At 34.6% G+C, this 20931-nt stretch overlaps 1 protein-coding gene across 1 annotated transcript in view; it reads left to right on the forward strand.

Annotated features, from left to right (window-relative positions):
* The first annotated feature begins 9578 nt into the window (after positions 1-9578).
* The window catches only part of LOC129255599 (NADPH oxidase 5-like), a 36224-nt gene continuing 24871 nt past the window's right edge, over positions 9579-20931 (forward strand). Inside the window, exons 1-2 of the mRNA XM_054893943.2 lie at positions 9579-9771; positions 17400-17600. Of these exons, the coding sequence (XP_054749918.2) occupies positions 17453-17600 (148 nt within the window). The 5' untranslated portion in view covers positions 9579-9771; positions 17400-17452. The remainder of the gene's footprint in view (positions 9772-17399; positions 17601-20931) is intronic.

Raw genomic sequence — 20931 nt, forward strand, 5'->3', positions numbered from 1 at the left:
ACGGTTTCTGCTCTGTAAACACAGCCACTATTCTTTACCATTCTGTGCTCACTCTATCGCCACATTTCATGCCGTCTTAGTGCTTTAAAATCGCCAGTGTCGCTACCATTCTAAAAATCTCTCTTTGAACAGCTTATCTTCAATTTATAAGCTCGTTCTGCCCATCCCCTTGGGAGAAGAAAGTCAAGGAAATACAACTGGTACTGCACGAAAATATAAGAACACCAGTAAAAGAGAATTCAACGTTTTGTATCTCTTTTTCTTTCTCTTATTTCTTTTTTTCTGGAACGGAAAGTTGGGTCATGATGAAATAGTAGTATCATCAATAAGAATGTTTTCCGGGTTTTTCATCCCTGTGGATTACTATATCTTGTGGAATGGGTCGATATATCGAAACTATCTATGTCTTGAAGATAGATACGCGCACCTGCGAGTCGAGGGGATGGGGAAACGAGTGTCCAACGAGAAGTTAATAAGTAGATAACATGGGGATTATTTGACAGGATTTGACCCACATATAATTTCATTGGCGTCCCTTCCATGGCTAGGCTTAAGTTCCCGACGCTTTTCACGCGCTCCTGTAATCAAATGCAGTCCAATTATTATTTCGGTGGAATGAAAGATTGGTTGCGGGTGATTTCTTACACCCCTGTAAATGATGGAATCACACCTCTGTTTTCTTATTCCGTCTTTCTTGCTCCCCTCAACTGAACCGACATCAGATGATGGTTCTGGTCCAATGAGGCCCCGATATTCGGACCGCACTTACAAACCAGTGGATATCATTTTGCGAGGTATTAATCTACGATATGACACGTTATTAGTCAAGCTATGGCATCCGATGATTTCAGTTAATCATCCCAATTATTTCGGTAGGGTAGTTTGAAAAGAAAAGGTTTCCAAGGTACCATTATTAGTTCTTCTGACCTGATTACCATTGCTTTATGAGCTACTCATTTTGAGTGAACGGGTAATGGAAACAGTCGGACAATACAGACGATCTGAGTATAACCTTTAGGGAGCAGTATCGCTCTTATTCCATTATCTCCTCCAGTCTTTGTTCTCTCTCTCTCCTCATTCTCCTCCTCCACCACCACCTTCCCGTTCTATTGCTGATGGTAGGTAGCGATGCGTTAACCATATTTGTCTCTCTGGTTGACTGCCTGGGCGTGGGAGACTCTAAACGACTTAGAAACCTCTTTTCAGGTGTTGCTTTCAATTACGCAGTGTCAAAGACCCTAATCTCAGAAAATCAAAGGCATGTCCTCTTTTTTCTTTTATTTACAGTAATCTCAGTTAAATTCACTCATCGCCATGATCGCACATAATCTATCCATGGAAACTTGGGATATCATGCTATCATTTCCCTTAAGAATATTAATTTTATTGAATTAGGTCCACAATTACAAGCAATGAAAATGATTCAAATTGTGTAACGAGTAAAGAATTCCGTCAGTGATTCACAATTCCTAATCCAATTTACATTATTACACTTGATTCTTTTATAAACGCATATTTCGGTCTCCAGAGATGATGAAATTTGTAATTGCCTGGGTTATAATGATTTGATATCTCGTGTACTATTACATTTTTCGTACAACAATTCACTGCTTTTCTAAGATCCAATTCCACTACTGACTTTTTATATATCAGCATGATAATTATGATTTTTTTTTCGAGTCACCACCATTGATTTACGATTTCGACTAGCTAGAATTTACAAAAAGCTTTGTTTAGATTTCCCGTGTGCTAACGATGATTCTGGAAAGATGACAATATTTCACAGACCTTCACTTGATTTTTTTACAATGCAATTTATATCATAGACTTTTTAGATTTGTCTCCAACAAAGATGCAGCAATTACTATGTCAAGTAATATTTCACAATTCTGTGTTTATGATATAAATTTTGTAAGCTATATTTTATTCTATATCCGAACCTTGTTTGATACGGTGGGCATTATGTTGTTTTTAGTAACCCTTTGTAGAATGTATATGGATCATCCCCTTTTTTTTGGTGGTGAAATTCTGATCCCTTATTGGGTGAAATATCCTCTTATTTGTTGATGTTCAAAGCACGTTACACTTTTCTAGTTTAATAGCTCTAGAAAATGAGTCAAGGAATAGTGAAAGTATTAAATAAATATTAAACAATATTTGATATAATTTTACTCTCAATATTCGTTCCCTTTATACACTTCGCCTGTTCACTTGGTGGATTCTCACTCAATCTATAGATCAGCGATCTTTAGTAGATCTGGAGTTAGTGCAATCCATACACGAATTTCTAACTTTGATTCTAAATATAAATTAGATCAGGTCAATACCGATTTGTTTAGGGAGCCTTTCAAACATTAATTTTGTATTATTTTATACGATAGATATTGTGTTTTCATTTCAGTAATCAGCGATCTTAATTAGATGTGGAAGTAGCATAGGTATTGTTTCATCGTTCAAGTAGTTTATGGAAGCTTGTCGTCGAAATTATAAGGGTTGCTATTAAAGGTCAACCAATCAACGATAATCCATTATAATTATCAAAGTTTAATCCTCATCGGAGAGCTTGTTCAGCTTTATATAACGAGTTAAGACTATATACGTTTGTAGCCCCCCCCCCCCTCCCAATTCATCGAGTTTGTTCATATAAGTTTTATGGCACAAATTATGACATCAAGACATTATTTTTAGCTGTAGAGTAGTTCAAATCAATAAGTATATACTTTCGAAATAACTCTTATAAACTGAATAACTTATGGCTGGTTCCTTACAATTAACCATCATTGTCCGGGTTTTTTCTAAATCCTGGCTTTACCTAATTATATCTTAATCTGCAATTTTACTAGTTGTAACAAATACCAGATTGATGATGTCAAAGTTGTTAACACATGTTAAACTAATGATATTGAAAAAGTAAGAAAATAATATATTTATCTCTACATCCGAGCCTGAGGGAAAGAAATCAAATAACCTAATACAAAATGTACTAACCAAAGATTTGTTTGTCATCAAACTAGATTTTAGAATATTTACCATCGTTTTTAGCTTTTACCGATGAAAAATCTTCCTTAATGTAAACTTAACTTACCGCCATCGAAACAGAAACAAGAATATAGTCATTTCCGAGGTCATTAAAAATTTTCTTCCAAATTACATGACTAATAAGTGCTGTCCAAGAGTAAATGAACTATGATTAAAACCTGATAATGTAAATAATTTTAAGTATGTCACCTAGATTTATATTTACACGTAGATAAAACAATATACATCAGTAATTATAGACTTGATTTTATCCCCTCTAGTGGATCGATATTATGAACCAGTGGTATCACACTATATATGCTGTTTTAGGCCCAATCAACAGACAACCAGAAGTTACATGTAATATACTTTTCCAATTAAGTTAGTTTTTTTATTTCATAATTCTTTATAAGATAAAATTACTTAAAAACCTTTCTGACAATGCATAATTTAAGACGTGTATTAATATATAATGTGCTTCGTTGATTGATCAGAACTAATTATTTGACCTATCGCGCCATTGACGATCAAGCGACTACTACTGCCAGTCTACCAATTAACTATGATTCAGAAATGATGATTATAGTTTTATCCTTTTAGATACCTTCACCTGATTGTCTAGCTTTATATAATGCAGTTTATATTATAGGCTTTTTAATTTTGTAGCTTACAAAGCATCCATCACTATCGCAGAGCAGATTTTTTTTTTTACAATTGTGTTTTATGATATCAATGAGAGGCGATCAACCGTTCCGTAAATCGGCAACAATAGAACGCGTGTGATATTACCCGTCTCCACATAAAAAAAAATCCGCGTTTGATATGAATTTCCTTGTCGTGTGACAAATTGAAATTCTCAATCAAACCTCTAAAAGCCATCAGCATTGCGGAAAGTAATTTTTATTTACCAAAAAGGGGAGGGAAGAGAAACATCCTGAAATAACTCGGACATCCTAATATGGCTGTCAATATTTCAGGCGATGAAGGTATAACCTCTTGGCGTCAGCGTTTCATCGCTCTAGCCGATGTTTTACTTTTTCTCATCACGTGCAGATATGCGTTGCTCAATTTTGCCATTAGTCGAAAAAAAATGATCCCACAATCAGACTATTGTCCATTCATTTATTCAAAAAACTAATCTCTAATGACAGTAAGAAAGAGGTCTTGCTAGATTGGTGTGTGACGTCATAGTGACGTATGTTTCCCTCTATTGTAGAGGTGAAAGGATAAATCTTGCCGAGGTATAGCTGGAGGTATCGAAGTATCATTTTGAAATCATTAGTGTTTATTATGACTCCGGAAGTGATGGAAAGGTCGAAAAAGAGTGAAGACATACTTCCTTTTATTTTCATTTCGGTAGATGTCATAATTTATTTAAACTAAGAAATTGTGGACATCTTTGAAACCGCGGTATTAACATTCAGAGTCTTGTTTTCATAGCATACAATTAAACGGTGACAGTTTAAGCAAGTGATGTATAACATTCGGTATACCGTAAAATATCTTAGAGTGATAAGTTTGATTTATCGGTCTTTGTCTTTCAAGACCTCATATTGTTGTATATTTCCCTTCATCTAGAGTATATCTTAAGGTACTTGCATATTGCACAAACATATTGGTTAAAATCTATTAAACACATCGGCTAAGAAATAAAATATACATACGTTTCGTAAAACATTTGGTAGCAAACTTATTTCATGGCCATGGTTTAATTTGAACATGAAATTACATATTTACACATGCAGCACCAATTACTTCACAATGTTATGTTCAATATATATTCTATAGAGTGCGATTGTGTGATTGTACATACATGGGCATGACCTAGAAGCCTTACCCATAGGTGTCGATCCTTGGGGATCGAGTATATATCCACCCCAATATTTCAAGTAGGGGGATGTCCTGTGTTATCAGCCTCCCCACGGTCGAACACGATAATGTTTTTGGTGAATGGTATGATTTTTTTCACGAGTGATATTGCAGTGTACATGCATCATCCTCATTGGATTTATATATGAAAACGTAATACCACGTGAACGTATTTGAATAATACTCTCAAGCTTTAATCCGATAAAATTCTCCTATTGAAAACCTCTTACAGACTTTAATCCTTTTAAACGAAACCACTCTTATTCTTCTACCACGCAGTGTAAAAGTGAGATACATTTATGGAGCCAGTAAAAGGAATTTCGTCATTTTCACGATATTATCATCCATGCATTTCATGCAGTATTACCCTACATTCTTGCAATCGTGCGATACCCATATTATTAACATTATTTTAAGCGCCTTCGGGCCTGGCCTAGCAAATAATGCAAACCGTGAATATGAAACAAAAGGAACTGATATTAATTTTTTTTTTACTTCAAAATTGGGTTTAACGATGAGTAAATGAATCGTTTCATGTCGACAATGAAGATCTCTATAGTCTATATAAGTAGTTCTTAATGTGTTTTATTTTTCGTAATCATAGTCAAACTTCCATTTTCCTGCCTTCATTTTCCCGCCGAACTTCAACCGCTCTTATTTTTTTAATCACATGACCATTCAACCACTATTATTACACTACTCTTTTTTGCGACAGATAATCCACATTAGCATAGCCAACAAAATTGCGACTGTCCTCCTTTTCGTTTACTTTGTCCGATTATAAGCCAAAATATAGAGCTGAATTTGCCCTTTTGTAGTGCCACTTGGGTTTCATTGACGTACCGTTTCTATGAAATATTTTGTTTTCGTCTCACAGTGGTAAAAATACATTTTGAAATATGACCAGAGTAAGTGTCGCCCATAACAACGTGTATTTACAATTTTCAGTCACTGGGCAAATTATCACAGTAAACTGAAATATGACCAGTTTGAAAAAAAATGCATAGAATTTTATTTAATTATTTACGAAATCGCACTATTGTCTTCACAATCTTTCCCCTTGACTTTATTCGCCAATTTATATATATATATAAATAAATATATATATATATATATATATATATATATATATATGGATGAAGAGAACAATGGTAGGCTTAGCTCAAATCAAGGTTCCCCAGAGCTATCTGCCCTTTTGGAAAAATTGGTGATGCCGAAAAAATATCTCTGTCGGGACCATTGTTCTCTTCATCCATTTCTTTCACAAAATATTTAAAAAGAAAAGAGTTGCCAAAGCTGTTGTACATGTATAATTTCAGACATTTGTATACTTTCTCCCATACGTGTACTGTATCAAAGCAATAGCTTTGATCCAGCTGAGGCTTTGCGGCTTGTCATTGTTCAAAACCCACCTACACCCGACGAAGGAAATTATAATTGGTATGGTGTCGAAAATCTGTCTATCTGACGGTCAATCGGATCGGGGTCGCCCTAGCCACTAACCCGTCTCTGTGGTCTAGTGGTTAAGGCACCGGCGTTCAAAACTGGGGGCCCGGGTTCGATTTCCGGCAGAGACATTTTTTCGTCATCACCAATTTTTCCAAAAGGGCAGATAGCTCTGGGGAACCTTGATTTAAGCTACGCCTACCATTGTTCTCTTCATCCATTTCTTTCACAAAATATGTACATATATATATATATATATATATATATATATCGTAATATATATATGTTACGCATTCCTAATTAAATGATAGAAGCTTAAGATCCGTCTATCTATTGTCACTTGTCACTTCTTATTATTCAACACTTCTCATGATTTAAGACATTCTCTGCTTGACACGATTTCTTGAGTATGAATGCTCTCGAACATGAAAGGTCGTTAGTAGAGATTTTACCAAAGGTTCACTTAAGATGAACTCAGACGTGAGTTTTGATTAGCCAAGGATCGCAGTAGCACTCATGTAGGTGGAGTTTTTCAATTATCTACCCATCCATTACCAAACTTCGCAATCGTCGATAAATAGACACTTATGGCCAATTCAGATGATGAAAGTACATTTTGACACAACCGAAAGTGTGCTGCGCTATTTACGGCGTTTGTTAATGACTGTGCGATACCTCTTAGATGTTCTAATACAAAATGCAAATTTTCATTTTTTTTGTGTGAATTCTTAGTCCCGTAATCGTGGTAATAGCAAAGTATATGAATAGAAAATACAACTTTTACTTTCACTATTCCTTGACTCATTTTCTAGAGCTATCAAACTAGAAAAGTGTAACGTGCTTTGAACATCAAATTAAAAGTAACCATGTACTCTATCATTATACCTGGCTGGACCTCCATGGACCTCTTCTGGTGAACATTAATTTTCTTTAAAGTCATGAAATCGTACAGGGCATATCAAATTTATGTTTGATAATTTTTTGGGGGAAATTGTGTTTGAGAAACAGAATGAAGAGTTTATGAGAAAGATGAAACTATATGACATGAATGAACATCCATTTTAGTCAATTTGTCCAGGCAAAATCATTTTTGCTTTTACGTAGATTGTCAAGTGATTTCTTTCGTTATCTGTGCACAATATATGCATGTTAACATCGCAACCAAATTGCCTTCCTTATATAGATCAAAATCTTTTAGTCATTCATGGCTGTGGAGAAGACGTAATCCAGTACACTTTAACATTTCTTAGATATACATTTAGAATCCCATATGTAGTCAGTAAAATGCTACAGGAGAAGATGAAATATTTTCAAATAATTGATTGGAAATGAACTCGGAAATTGCGCTTAAAATTCTTCCCATTTTCCTTCTGCGAAAAAAAAATGTGTTCCCCGGGGCGGGCTTCTTGGGCTGCCCTGCTTCATCTTTGTAAGGTTGTATCTCAGCTGGCCCACCAGTCTCTAATATCTATCAACTCTTACCATCATTCATTTGATCAATTTAGACACGGGGATTGACGGAAAATATCCAAGGAGACAAGCTTTACATCAATCTTAACAGCAATATAGTATTCTCACTCGCTTACCCTCCTACTTTCGCCCACTATCATGTTTTCTCCTCTCTTTTTTTATTCACCGATATGATTTATCCTTTGTAGTCTATGCTGGTGATCTAAATTGGCAGTAATTTGTTACTTTTCAGCGAACAAGATTCGCTTAAATGCAAAAAAGGGCTACCCTGCCGCTCGTCGATAGGTTGTTATAAATATTTAATTTAAAAGGGATTTACAGGGGCTTCACTAGGATGAGGCGTTTATGAACAAAAGTGGGTATGAAAAGATGCAATATCGTGTTAAGGTATATGCATTCAACGTCATCAAACTTGCCTTTCATGTTTTATTTTTACGGATTTTTGTTTTTACCGTGACGGGGGTTGACTCTTATTTTTTTCATACCAATGCACTTTTACGATCTAATCCCTAGGTGAGAAAATGTCTTTCATGGATGGGCTTACAATCAGGTACATTACTATCGTATCACAGTGATCATAACATGATCGACCTTGAAAAAATGAACCTCTCTATTTTACCATTTTCTCTTTTGCTTTACCATACATAGTCTATATCCAAGGTCATATAGCCGGTCTTTAATCATAAGGCAAATTAAAGACAACATAAATGTGCAAAACAAAGTTAACCTGTGTGGCAAAAATAATGTATGAATGTATATCCGGTTTTAATATCCTTTAAAATTGTTTATAGGAATGATTTGGTTCGTCAGAGAATTGTAAACACATGTATACATCTCATGTGTACATTTGTGTTTCAATAATACAAGGTTTGAGAGTACCAATCTTGGGTCACTTCTGCACAGGCCCTTCGACAAAACGTCTGTTAATGTTTCAAACTCGTTTTGAAGGTGACAGGTTACAGTGGGTTTTGGCAATATTTCTTTCTGCTCACCTTTATAGTAAATTGCCACTGTCCATTTCGTTTCATTTGCATTTGGTCTCATTTCATCATATCATTTTGGCTAATTTATAGTTAAGCTAACCTTTAGTCTATATGTTTTGTAGAAAGAATGTTTAATCAATGGAATGTTCATATGAAAATATGTTGAAAAGTAAGTAGAAGCAGATTTTAATCAATCTAGGCATTAGACTAAATGACATTAAGGCCGTGTGAGTAATAGACGATTTGGTTCGACCAAAGAACAATTGGATCAGATTAAGTAGACCAAATACAAAACCGTTTTATTTCATATCCATTAAGCTATTGGTTATATCCAATTTCATGGATCTATACTCCCACTCTTCCATTTGTTTAACATATTTCCATCTATCCAGCTATTCCTATCAGATAGCAGAATTTACCAGACTTGTTATGTATTCCTATTAAAAAGGCAAGAATTATAATCATGCGTGACATTTTGAAGTAGAAGGGCTATCATACTTGATGAAATAACTCTCTAAATTCCTTTGATTGAAATAGATTGCGAGCAGGGACCAATCCAAAGTCGACTGAAACTTTCGAACCTAATTTTTGGTTTTGGTTGGTCCCTGACCACAATCTAATAGACTTTCAATCTAAGGAATTCAGGAAGAAGATTGATAACTCTATTAGGAACCATGATTCCTAAAAGTCTAAAATCCAGTAAAACTGATCTTTTAGTCTTATCCGTTCGTAATATAAAAATTGCATATAACTATTAAAACTCTATTTGATATTTTCTTTGATAACAGTGCAGCTAGTTGGTTAAAACCACCGGCCCTGAAATCATCGAGAAGGGTTCTACCCAGGTACCTCACTTGGAGATATGTACACAACAACTACAGAAAAATTCTCTTCCTCGTTGTATTCATATTGATCAACGTTGCTCTCTTCACTGAGGCCGCATATCGATACGCCAAAAAGAAATCAAATTGGTGCCTCATAACAGGTAAGAGCTCTTTCTAAGTTTTTACATACCACCCCCCCCCCCCCACACACACACACACGCCCTACCACTCCAACCCCTTGAATGGTGGCTTGTATTCCTTCACTCCTAAATAACTGGTCATAATAACCCAAAAGTTGACGAGTTGGTGAATATGCACTCTCAAAAAATGTTTGAACAACTTAGGTTGGGTAATGAAAAAAGATCACCTTTTGCTCTCTATGCGGTTTTTTTTTACCAAGATTTGTTTATTATCAGACATACATTTTTAGTTTGTAAAGAGTGTGTATTTTGAACTCCAGCTTTCAACCGAACTCATGGTACTTTTGAACCAAAATTCTATAAAAATGACCATTGGTCAATATTTGCTAGTACTGTAATTTTGACCATTCATCACCAAATGTCAATTAATTTCCTCTATTTCTAAACGACTCTACTGAGGGATGCTGTCACTTGGGCTAGAAATGGTCGTTGCTACCCAGTTTCAAAATTGTTTTATAAAACTTATTTCTAGTAATGAATGGGATTTTCGACGTCTTGAAATAATTCCGAATCTACATCAGATGCAAAAGGGGTCCACTTGGTTTCTATAACTATATACAGCATGGTAACATTCGAGGTCTTGTTTAATCTTTATTCGAAAAAAATATATTCTTCAGTTCTTATATCCTACATATTACTGATATAAAGATATAATCTAACACTACCATCTCCCCCTTACATGTATGCCCTGACTTCTTTTCAGGGTTCACAATGAAAATAATCTTTTGAAAATTATATCGAAACGTATACTGCCTTAGCAATGCAAACAAAAAAAACCCGAATAGGTAAGTGGGGTTAAACTGTCTCTTATTAAAAAAAAACCTTCAAATACGTATTAATGTTTCAAATATTTTTATAGATATCTATATATATAATGTATCGTATTGGCTGTATTAAGCTTATTGATGCAATATCAATTGTTAATTACTTGGATGAATATCAAAAATAGCTTATCATTAAGAAACAAAAATCAGGCGTGGTATAGTGGAATATCAAACATCCGTCAATCAATATTGAATTCCAACACAAGGGGTATAGCAGAAATAAATTTATTAATATCCCGAAATGAAATGGCATTGGTCTAATATGTCTGGTTTTAATTCATTACTATTTTGATCCTGAATTTCTATCTGGATTATCTATCTCTGTAGCAGTCATCTACAAACCGGCGGTATTTCTGTCTCTCTATTTTTTCATCAAATGAATTTCATCAATTACTTCGTTAATAGACAGACGCCCAATAAAATGAGCGAAAATGATAGGATTAATGGTTACAACTAAGAGAATATTGAATGTAGTTCAAGAGGATGCACATCCATGAAGCAGTATTGCTTCAATGTGTGTGGCAATACAACAGTCTATTTGATTTATATTTATAATCGCATATCAGAAATTGATACAAATGGTAAGATAGAGAAAGAGAAAGAGAGGTGAGAGGAGAGATAAGGAACGAGAGAGAGGGTTCTCCTAAACATGGACCTATAGGTCCATGTCCTAAATGAGTTCTTTTCGAGGTCAATGAAGTGGTTTTCTGATTTATTTATTTCTTTCGTCGAATTAATTTTTAACGCTGTTGCTTCCCCCTTTCATTGTAACTGGATTCTTGCATGAGTTTGGCAACCGTCATCTCTTCTCTGGTCCTTATTTAATCTAGCCGATCGCTCAAGAAATTAGAGTCACATTCCACCAGTCGAATCGCAAATAAGCACTTTTAATCAAATCCACATATATCATGTCAGTGTTGACTCCTTTAATCGAATTGTAGATGCAATGTTTACTGAATCAACCCAGCCAGAGATATTCAACTAGCGTTGGTATGTCAGGGAAAAAAAACTTTCCACCATCAGTTCACCCATTCCCCCTCGCCTCCCCCTTTCTCTCCCCTTCTTTCTCTCTACCTCCCCTCTCTTTCTCTCTCTCTCTTTTCATTCTCTCTCTCTCTTTCTTTCTCCCTCTCTCCATATTTATATTTATCTTGAATTATTGTTCTTTTTTTTCTGTTATCTTATTCTCTTTCTTTCTTCCTGTGGTATCTCATTGTGCCATACCTTTCTCTTTTCTTATGATTCATCCATCTGTCTCCCGTTTATAAACTATTTTCCTTCTAACTCAAATAACCAAGTGTTCATTCATTTATTTTAAAACACTTTATTCAGCCTTTTCTTTCAAGTGCAAACACACCGGTGTACGAAAGTAAAATCTCATATTTTAATAAACTAAATCAAATTAATACATAGAAATAAATTTTGAGCAGTCCTGGATGCTGCTATGTCTTATGGAAAAGCATTATGAATAATAACTCCAAATAAATCTCTAGTATTGAAATCGCATTTTGAAGAAAAAAAACGTTCTGATTTCTTTCAATTCGAATAATTTTATGATATCTAACCATCGCGGTTAACTTTACTTTTTTTCTGAGACTGAATGCATATCTTATGTTGGATTTTAATTTTGTTAAGCTGGTAGATATTGGAGATCAATATTTGGTTTATAAACCATACCGAACAGAGGCGCCACGATATTTCCACGATATTTTTTCTTCATATTTTTTAGTAATTAATGTTTATTTTATCTATGAAAATGAAATCCATGATCAAATAAATGCCTTGGAATTATTTCATAACCAAGGATGAGCATCGGTAAGAGTATGGGGTTGGAGGTTTGCTCCCAATATATAACTACCGAAGTATGAACACTCGAAATAACATTCTTTCACAGTCGATAAAGTTATTCTTCACAGTCTATGATCTTCATTTTATATCTTATATCTAAAAATAATTTCCTACATTGGTTGGTAAGCAATAATGAAGTAAGGTTATACCTAATTATAATTCAAACTAATTAGCTATTTTATGATTATTGTTTCTCTGTTGATTTTGCATAATCTATCGTCCTTTGCTAAATTGCCTTCAACGCGGATCAATAGGCAATCATAAAATCACTTTGATATCGGATGGTGGTATTGAACTTTCCACGTAGAGCTATAGTGTTCAAAATGGCAATTCAATTGGATAAGGCATTGGTAACTGATAATAAAACCATCGGGTTCTTTCATAGTAAAAAAAACAACTTGAATGCTGTAGCGATTTTTCTTCGATTGTTATTGTCAGTGTCAGTGAATATCGATAGACCTTTGGGCCATTTAAAATCATCTCAGATGACAATAATCTGTCTATTCTAGTGGTGAACTTTGCCGTCAATGGTGCATGATATCATTATTGATAAAATGAAAGCGATGGACAATAGATCAAATGTCCCCTTGTGCAAATATTGACCATTGGCGAGAATTTGTATTAACAGTTTATTAATGCATCGAGTACTTTCAAAAAGGTTCCGCGCGCACTTTTTTTCCTGATGGTTTTATGATACACAAGATGCGTGTGGTATTACTAATATTGTTGAAATGTCAGCAAAAATAACCTTTTCTAACATCATCTTTGGCTGTTTATTAGATTTCACCCTGCAGTGGAAATATTGATCCAAATTGAACTTGTGGGCAAGCTTTGGAATGTATGAAAATATGAAATTGGATAAACGCCGAGGTTTTGTATCGATTGTAATGAAATATTCGGCATATTTTCTCGAAGTTTCATTCAATTCTTTCATATTGTTTCTGTGGCAGTTACCTATTCAGCAAAAATGCAAAATATACCCCCTTCACCTAACTGACTAAAAAAATCCCAACAAACTCAATTTCATAATGGTTTTTAAGAAAGAGATGATCATTACTGATAAAGAAATGTACATATCATCATAAAATTCATCCCCTGCAACAATCGTGACTCATATTAATGACCACGATCTTGTCTTCATGATGATATCATTTTAAGCGTAGTTATTTATCTAAGGATGTTTCAAAAACTTTGCATTGAATCAATCGCAAGGTTTCCCGTTAATCATAATTCATTACAAAAGTCAAAATGAGTGTTGGTTTTCTTCTTGCGATGGAAATTAAATACATTGGCTTGCTGGATAAAAGACGGAGTTAAAAAAGTATAGCTCTAACTATTGCAAATTTGTTATCTATATTTGTAAACAATTTCAAATAAGTTTATTTAAAACAAACCGAAACGTATTGAATGTAGATAAATATAAAAGGATAGATATTATACGTAACTTCAATATAAGAGTTGAGCACTTATTTTAATTCTAATACAGATATTTCATAATGGAAGGTATGCGCACTCATTTTACATCTTATACAGATATTGTACCTAATCTCATGAAGATATGGACACTTCATCTATGCATACTATTCTTCATCACAATATGAGGTATTAGCACTCCTTTTGCAAATTATAGTTATGTTATACTTAATTTCAATATGAGCACCCTTTTTACATCTTTTACAGATATCATATCTCATCTCAATATGAGATAGGAATACTCTTTTTACATCTTATACGGATATGATAATTATTGAACACTCATTTTACATCTTATACAGACATCATAATTATAGAAGATATGAACACTCCTTTTTATATCTTATACAGATGAGATATGAATACTCTTCACAATCTTATACAGATATCCTATTTCATCTCAATATGAGATATGAATACTCCTTTTACATCTTATACAGATATCATAATTATGGAAGGTATGAACACTCCTTTTACTTCTTATACAGATATCATAAATATGGAAGATATAAACACTCCTTTGACATCTTATACAGATATCCTATTTCATATCAATATGAGATATGAATACTCCTTTTACATATTATACAGTACTAAAGTATTTTATCTGACTAATACATTCACCATGGAAACGTGTAAATATGAGTCAAGTTAGAAGCTGCATATCCTAACAACGGTCTTACAAGGATTGCATATGTTCTTAAATAGCGATTACTTTTCATCTTTAATTCATGCATGCCAGCGAGATATTCTATATACTTTCTCTATTGAATCGGATATAATACGGCTAAAAGGAATATGCATCTAAGATATCATCAAACTAAATGACATTTCAAAGAAGGATGAAGCGATGCATGAAATGTAAAGAGCACATTACATTAGTTTCATGTTTGCTCAGTTGAATGGAAACTCATTTTCCATAATATATATTATATAACCCCTAAATAGAATATTGTGTGATCACTGTAAAACATATTTGGTAAAATTTTAACCACCATGAGGGTAATGTGTGTCCAACCAATTTTGGGCAGTATTTTACCCAATGCAGGAAGCATATTGTCCATTAAGGTTTTAAAAAAAAAGTAGCAATTTCTTTTAAATTTTGTTATCACACTGGATAAATAAAAATTCCCAATGTAGGTTAGACACATAATTACCATCATGGAACATGTTTACCCAATATCTTTAAACGGTAATGATGATCTTTTATCTACATATCAACTTCAATAACGTAAAGGTGTTTTAGGGAGATATCTTGAAACAGTGACGAAAAAACAACTTGTTCATTCAAGATTTTGATAATATTTTTTCCACACAGTTTATTGATATATTTTGATAGATCGTTTGATTGATGAATTCCTTGAAGAAGTGAGTGGTTATTATTGATTGATTCATTTATTCATTCATTCATCGATATTCATTATTACAAAATGATCATTTAATCTCAAGCTTACACGATCAATGTACTAATGTCACATTGAATTGTATAATAATGCTGAGACTGATAAGTTGATCCCTCATCCCTTTCCTAGCTCAATTCTATGTCATACGATACTGCAAATTTGTCACCCAAATTCAAAAATATATTCCAGTACCTATAGAAGATCGGGCTCCCATAAACATTTGATTAAGTCCATTTAAATCATTTTTTCTCATTTACTGAAGAGCAATGAGTTCGGATTTAGCCAGAAGCTAGAAGCTTCAGAGTTTATGATTGAGTAGTTATGGGAAGAGAGATATAGAAAGAAAGAAAGAAAAAGAGAGTTTTGGGAATGAGAAGAGAAATAGGGGGTATGTATAAGAGAAAGAAAATACATATTGAAAGGAAATATGAAAAGAATGAGACAATCAGACAGACTAAAAGATCGAGTATGTGGACATACAGACAAAAGAGACAGACATTAATGTAAAAAATGACATGCAGAGCTAAAGAACTCCTTGTGTAGACACAATGAGTGAAAGATGTGGAGCCTAACAACAATTCTCCCTCAAAGAACAGAATGTTTGTAAATAAAAATAAACTAAATGCGGAGTTTCTCTTTGTAGTGAGCATTAAAGTATATTGAGGCCGCTGAAAAATGTAAGACTTTAATGTTGAAATAATTTCACCACAGTGACACTCTATTTCATCTAAATTTTAGTGGAAATTTATTTGTGTTCGGGTTGAATGCCCTTTTATATTTTTTTAGAAAGCCATGCCACTTCCTACAATATTCTGGCATATCAATAATTGCTCGGGACATGTACAAGTTGTTTTTCTGTCGGAAATGAATAGGGATGAAATATTTTGTGATTGAATGGTGCTGAGTTACAGACTCTGTAAAAACGATCAGAGCAAACCGATATGAAAAAGATATGTAATTGCCGTTGTCTTCATTTATCTCATGGCGGGAACATTTAGTTCATTTTACATGTTATATGGTACGGGAATATCGCCACAGGAATTATTTACTAGACTTCTTTTTCCGGCATTTTACTTCATTTAGTATAACCTCATAATTATGGTGTATACATTGTACCGGGTTGAAGAACAGAGGAATTGAACTAAATTGAACTAAATTGAACTACATTGAAACAAAGTGTAAAATGTGATTATAAAACGAATAAATCTTTTAAAATGTGTTGCGGTTTGGATGAATATCTCGAATACAAATCAAATACCATCCTGATTAAAGAAATCAGAAACTATAATTATGAAACAGTCATATGTAGAAAAGGGGGTGAAAGACATCATATTTCACTTCTTAATACTTCGCAGAAAACAATAATAACCAATGTGGTGTTCATAAAGCTGTTCGTAAAGTTACGCACAACTTTACGCATGACTGGAACCTGTTCTTCGGTGCTTAATCAGTTACATAGGGATATCATTTAGAACAAGAAATGGTCACCAGTCGTGCGTAAAGTCATTCGTAACTTGAGGGGCTTTCACAATTGCTCGTACGATCGTTTGCGATCATTTGGTTACAATATATGTTGCACACAATCGCAACGGTTGAAAGCAGTCGTACCACCAATTGCGAAAGGGGCTTTAAGAACAGCTTTATGAAATGGGCCCTAGCTCATATGTATCATAGAAATAGGTTACATTAGATTGTAGGGGTATCCCAATTTTAAAGGAAGAAGTAAGCTTACTTCTAGACATGTACCTTGTGAATAGAGCTCTAAGTTCTATTAAAAATACAGTCCTCATAATGAACTATTAACCAATGGCAGTTACAATAAAATTGTGATAATTTTGATATGCTTGTAAACGAGAACATTTCAAACATAGACGGTATATGGGAGAGAATGTTGCGATTCTTTCTTGGGACTTATATGCACAAATCTATTATTTGATATCATTTGTAATGATGAGGATTGATTATGGATCGTCAAGATTTAAAGGTTGAAACAAATTTTATACTTGATTATATAAATATTTTTTATTTTTTAATTTTGCAGCTCGTGGTTGTGGTCAGTGCCTGAATTTTAACTCTGCCTTCGTCCTTGTCCTCATGTTACGAAAGACTATCACTACTTTACGGACGACGAAAGCCGCTGAGATCCTACCAACAGATCAGAATATCATATTCCACAAAATGGTTGGAATCTTCATCGCATTGCTTTCTGGGATACATACCCTGGGACACATAGGCAATGCGTGTAAGTATATCAATGGCACTTGATGATAACTACGATGGATAGAAACCAAACTTGATAACATTTCCTTCTAACAAAGACTATGCATGAATTACTTTTTAATCAAGTTGACCGTTGATTATGCCATGGTCATACTCGGATTTCTTGTTTAAGTGGCGTTGGGGAAAAATAAGTAAAAAAGTGAGGGAGTGAATCGACCAAGTTAATGACAAAAAAATTTCTTTAACGAAACTTATGGATTTGGTGCATAGTTAAGGAGGACTTTTCTAAAAATTCACATCCAATTTTTTTTTAAATGATCATAGGGCTATAGCCCCCCCCCCCTCCCCTCTACCTGCGTCGCCGATTGAAATTATCTATTATTGGTCGTACAATGTTATTGTGATACTGACCTATCCTTTTATTAGTTCACGTCATCAGTCATCAGTAATTTTGCTGAAGTTCGTAATATTTTTGTTTTTAACTGAGTGCAATCTACATTAAACATAAAGGGAAGACGAGAAAACAAGACAAACAAGCGGAGACCACATGTAAATGGCCGTAGAATATTCCTCCTCTATTTTTTTGATTAGCTGTGCCTCATTACGCCGTTCCAGTTTACCCTTTTCTCATGGCAGTATACACCCATTGTACAGGCCTACATGAAGCAAAACAGCGATTTAATCCAAATTGTCTTTTTCGGTATCTCACATTCTGAATTATGAGTAATGTTGATTTAGATCCTATACTATCTCATCCTACATCCCACTGGTTTTATAGAACACTCACAACTGTCCATCAAGATCAGTCTTGTGTCAATTTATTTGGCCTATATCATCGAAACGCACAATTAGATGCTGATTGCGATGGTACAGGTGATAATAACCGTGAAGGCGATGAAAGTGATAATGGTTAAGATGATGATAATGATAATGTTAATGTGAGTGACGACGAAGATTATGATAATGTTGCTGCTACAACTGCTGATGATGGTGATGATGGTGGTGTTGGTAGTGGGGGTGATGATGATGATGATGGTGATGATGATGATGACGATGATGAATATGATGAAGATTGTGTTGTTGATGGAGATGATGATGATGATGATGATGCTAAAGATGATGATGATTATGGTGGTGGTGGTGGTTGCAGTGGTGGTGGTGGGGATGAAGGTGGTGTTGGTGATGGTGATGGTGTTGGTGGTGGTGGTGATAGTGTTGTTGGTGGTAGTGGTGGTGGTTTTGGTGTTGGTGGTGGTGGTGTTGGTGGTGGTAGTTGTTGTTGTTGTTGTGGTGGTGGTTGCGGTGGTGGTGGTGGTGATGATGCTGGTGATGGTGCCGATTGTGAAGTTAATAAATAGATTGACGAGTTTAACCTCATGGTGACGATGACCATAATAAAATGACTAAATATGATTTCCCTAATATTCAACAATTTCCAGATTTCTTTCTAGATCCATTGAACGTTTCGTGATGTACAGTGATGCATACGTCACAATGTATTTTGTCTTAAAACGAATATCCATTGGATAATGCTCGCAATCAAACTGTGTCGTCGTTCACGGCATAACAAGAAGCTATGAACAAACACTGGACTTGAATGTAATTTAGCAATTAGTGTGGGCAGTCGAATAATTGTCACATGGTTATTCAAACTCCCAAGGCACTTATTTTCTAATTCGGAATTTCACATTAAGGATGAAAATTCTGGAGAACAAGGATCAAGACGGCACGCCGCTCACTCACCTAATTGCGGCATATTTTGAGCGATGGCGTATATGGTAATGAACTGGACTTCATCGAGAGGGGTTGGTGAGCGCAGCGTGTAAGTTAATATATGCGATAGCTGTTCTTTATTTTTTTCTTGGAGATGAACAATCGTTTTTTTTTTAATAGTCTCGTACTCACATGTCAAAACATCTGCTGACAAGTGCAAAGGGTGACTCCTATTTTCACAAAGCAATCCATGATCTTCTGATAAATTTATAATCACTTCGCTCTAAGGTCCATGGCTCGTCCGTCTCCTCATCATCCAGTATCCCCTTTAAACCCCCTTCTCCCCCAATCTCTGTCTGTTTCTCCCCTCTCTTTCTTAGGTTTGCCATTCTCTTTAATTATTTTTGCAGCCATGTACCTCATGTGGATGTGCTGTGGTCGAGTGGTATAAGGCGCCACGTAAACACTTTAGTCCTGGGTTCGATTCCCGGCCACGGCATCTTGGGGAAGGCATACTATGCTCTGTTCTTTTATCATACATGAAATATATGAAAATGTTTTAAGCTTTACTTGTTCAAACGTATGTTCTTGTAATATATATATATATATATATATATATATTCATAATTATACTCCTTTTCTTAACTACATCTCGTATGCAGTTAGCATCATCAAAAATGAACGCAACCAATTCTTTTAGTTTATTATTGGCTATTAGCATTGAATTTCAATGAAAATAGTATTGTATTTCAATTTATTGCATCTGTATATTCCTGGATTATATGTTAGAGGGTTAATGTTAGTCTGGTGACGTGTCCCTGAAATGTCACTTTCAACCCCCAGTGTGGGCGAAATCAGTTACCCGATGAACCTGTTCCATTTTCACAAAACTAACATCGCTTTCTTTTGTGGCAATAGCAAGAAATAAAGCATGCCATTTTTTTAATATCGCAATCGCTAAGAAATGCATCTCACATGCCACTTGGCAAACGAGCCGAGTACATTCTAAACAATACCATGTCACTTCAGCAATCAGAAGTTCGTGTTATTAGTGCGTAGGAGGTAAACCCATTTTATTCTTCTCAATTTGCTAATTTTCTCCAGTTTCTCCTTCATTTGCTTTCACTTGCCCACGGCTAGGCGAGAAACCTTTTAAAAATACTATGGCTATAGCTGCTTTTCCTTGGGCTTTTAGAGCCATTCTTGCAGATTCCATATTCACAGCAAGGAGAATGCCAATGAAGACCTTCACGTAAAACGAAGTTTTAAGAAAATTATCTCTTAATTTGTGGTATGAAAAAAAATTAAAGTCTGCATCATACCGTTTACATGTCAACTCATGTAGACGGAATTATTTAACCATTGGCAATATATAAATATACTCAGTATACTATTTGCTGTCGATAAACACTAATGTCGTTAAATTTAACATTTTATGATGGCTTCTGTACAACTAGGATATTTTGCAAACATGGAGAAGTAAGTCAATCTGACAGCTATCAAATGATACTCTTTACTTTAATTTCACCTAATCTATAAAAAATAAGAACCAGACATAAGAAATTCTACGTAAATCAGGCTAACTCCATGAATGAAAGATTGCTATCGAGAAAGCAGAAAAAAATAATTCGACCGGGAAA

The sequence above is a fragment of the Lytechinus pictus genome, chromosome 3 (assembly GCF_037042905.1).
Source record: "Lytechinus pictus isolate F3 Inbred chromosome 3, Lp3.0, whole genome shotgun sequence".
In the NCBI taxonomy this organism is placed as follows: Eukaryota; Metazoa; Echinodermata; class Echinoidea; order Temnopleuroida; family Toxopneustidae; genus Lytechinus; species Lytechinus pictus.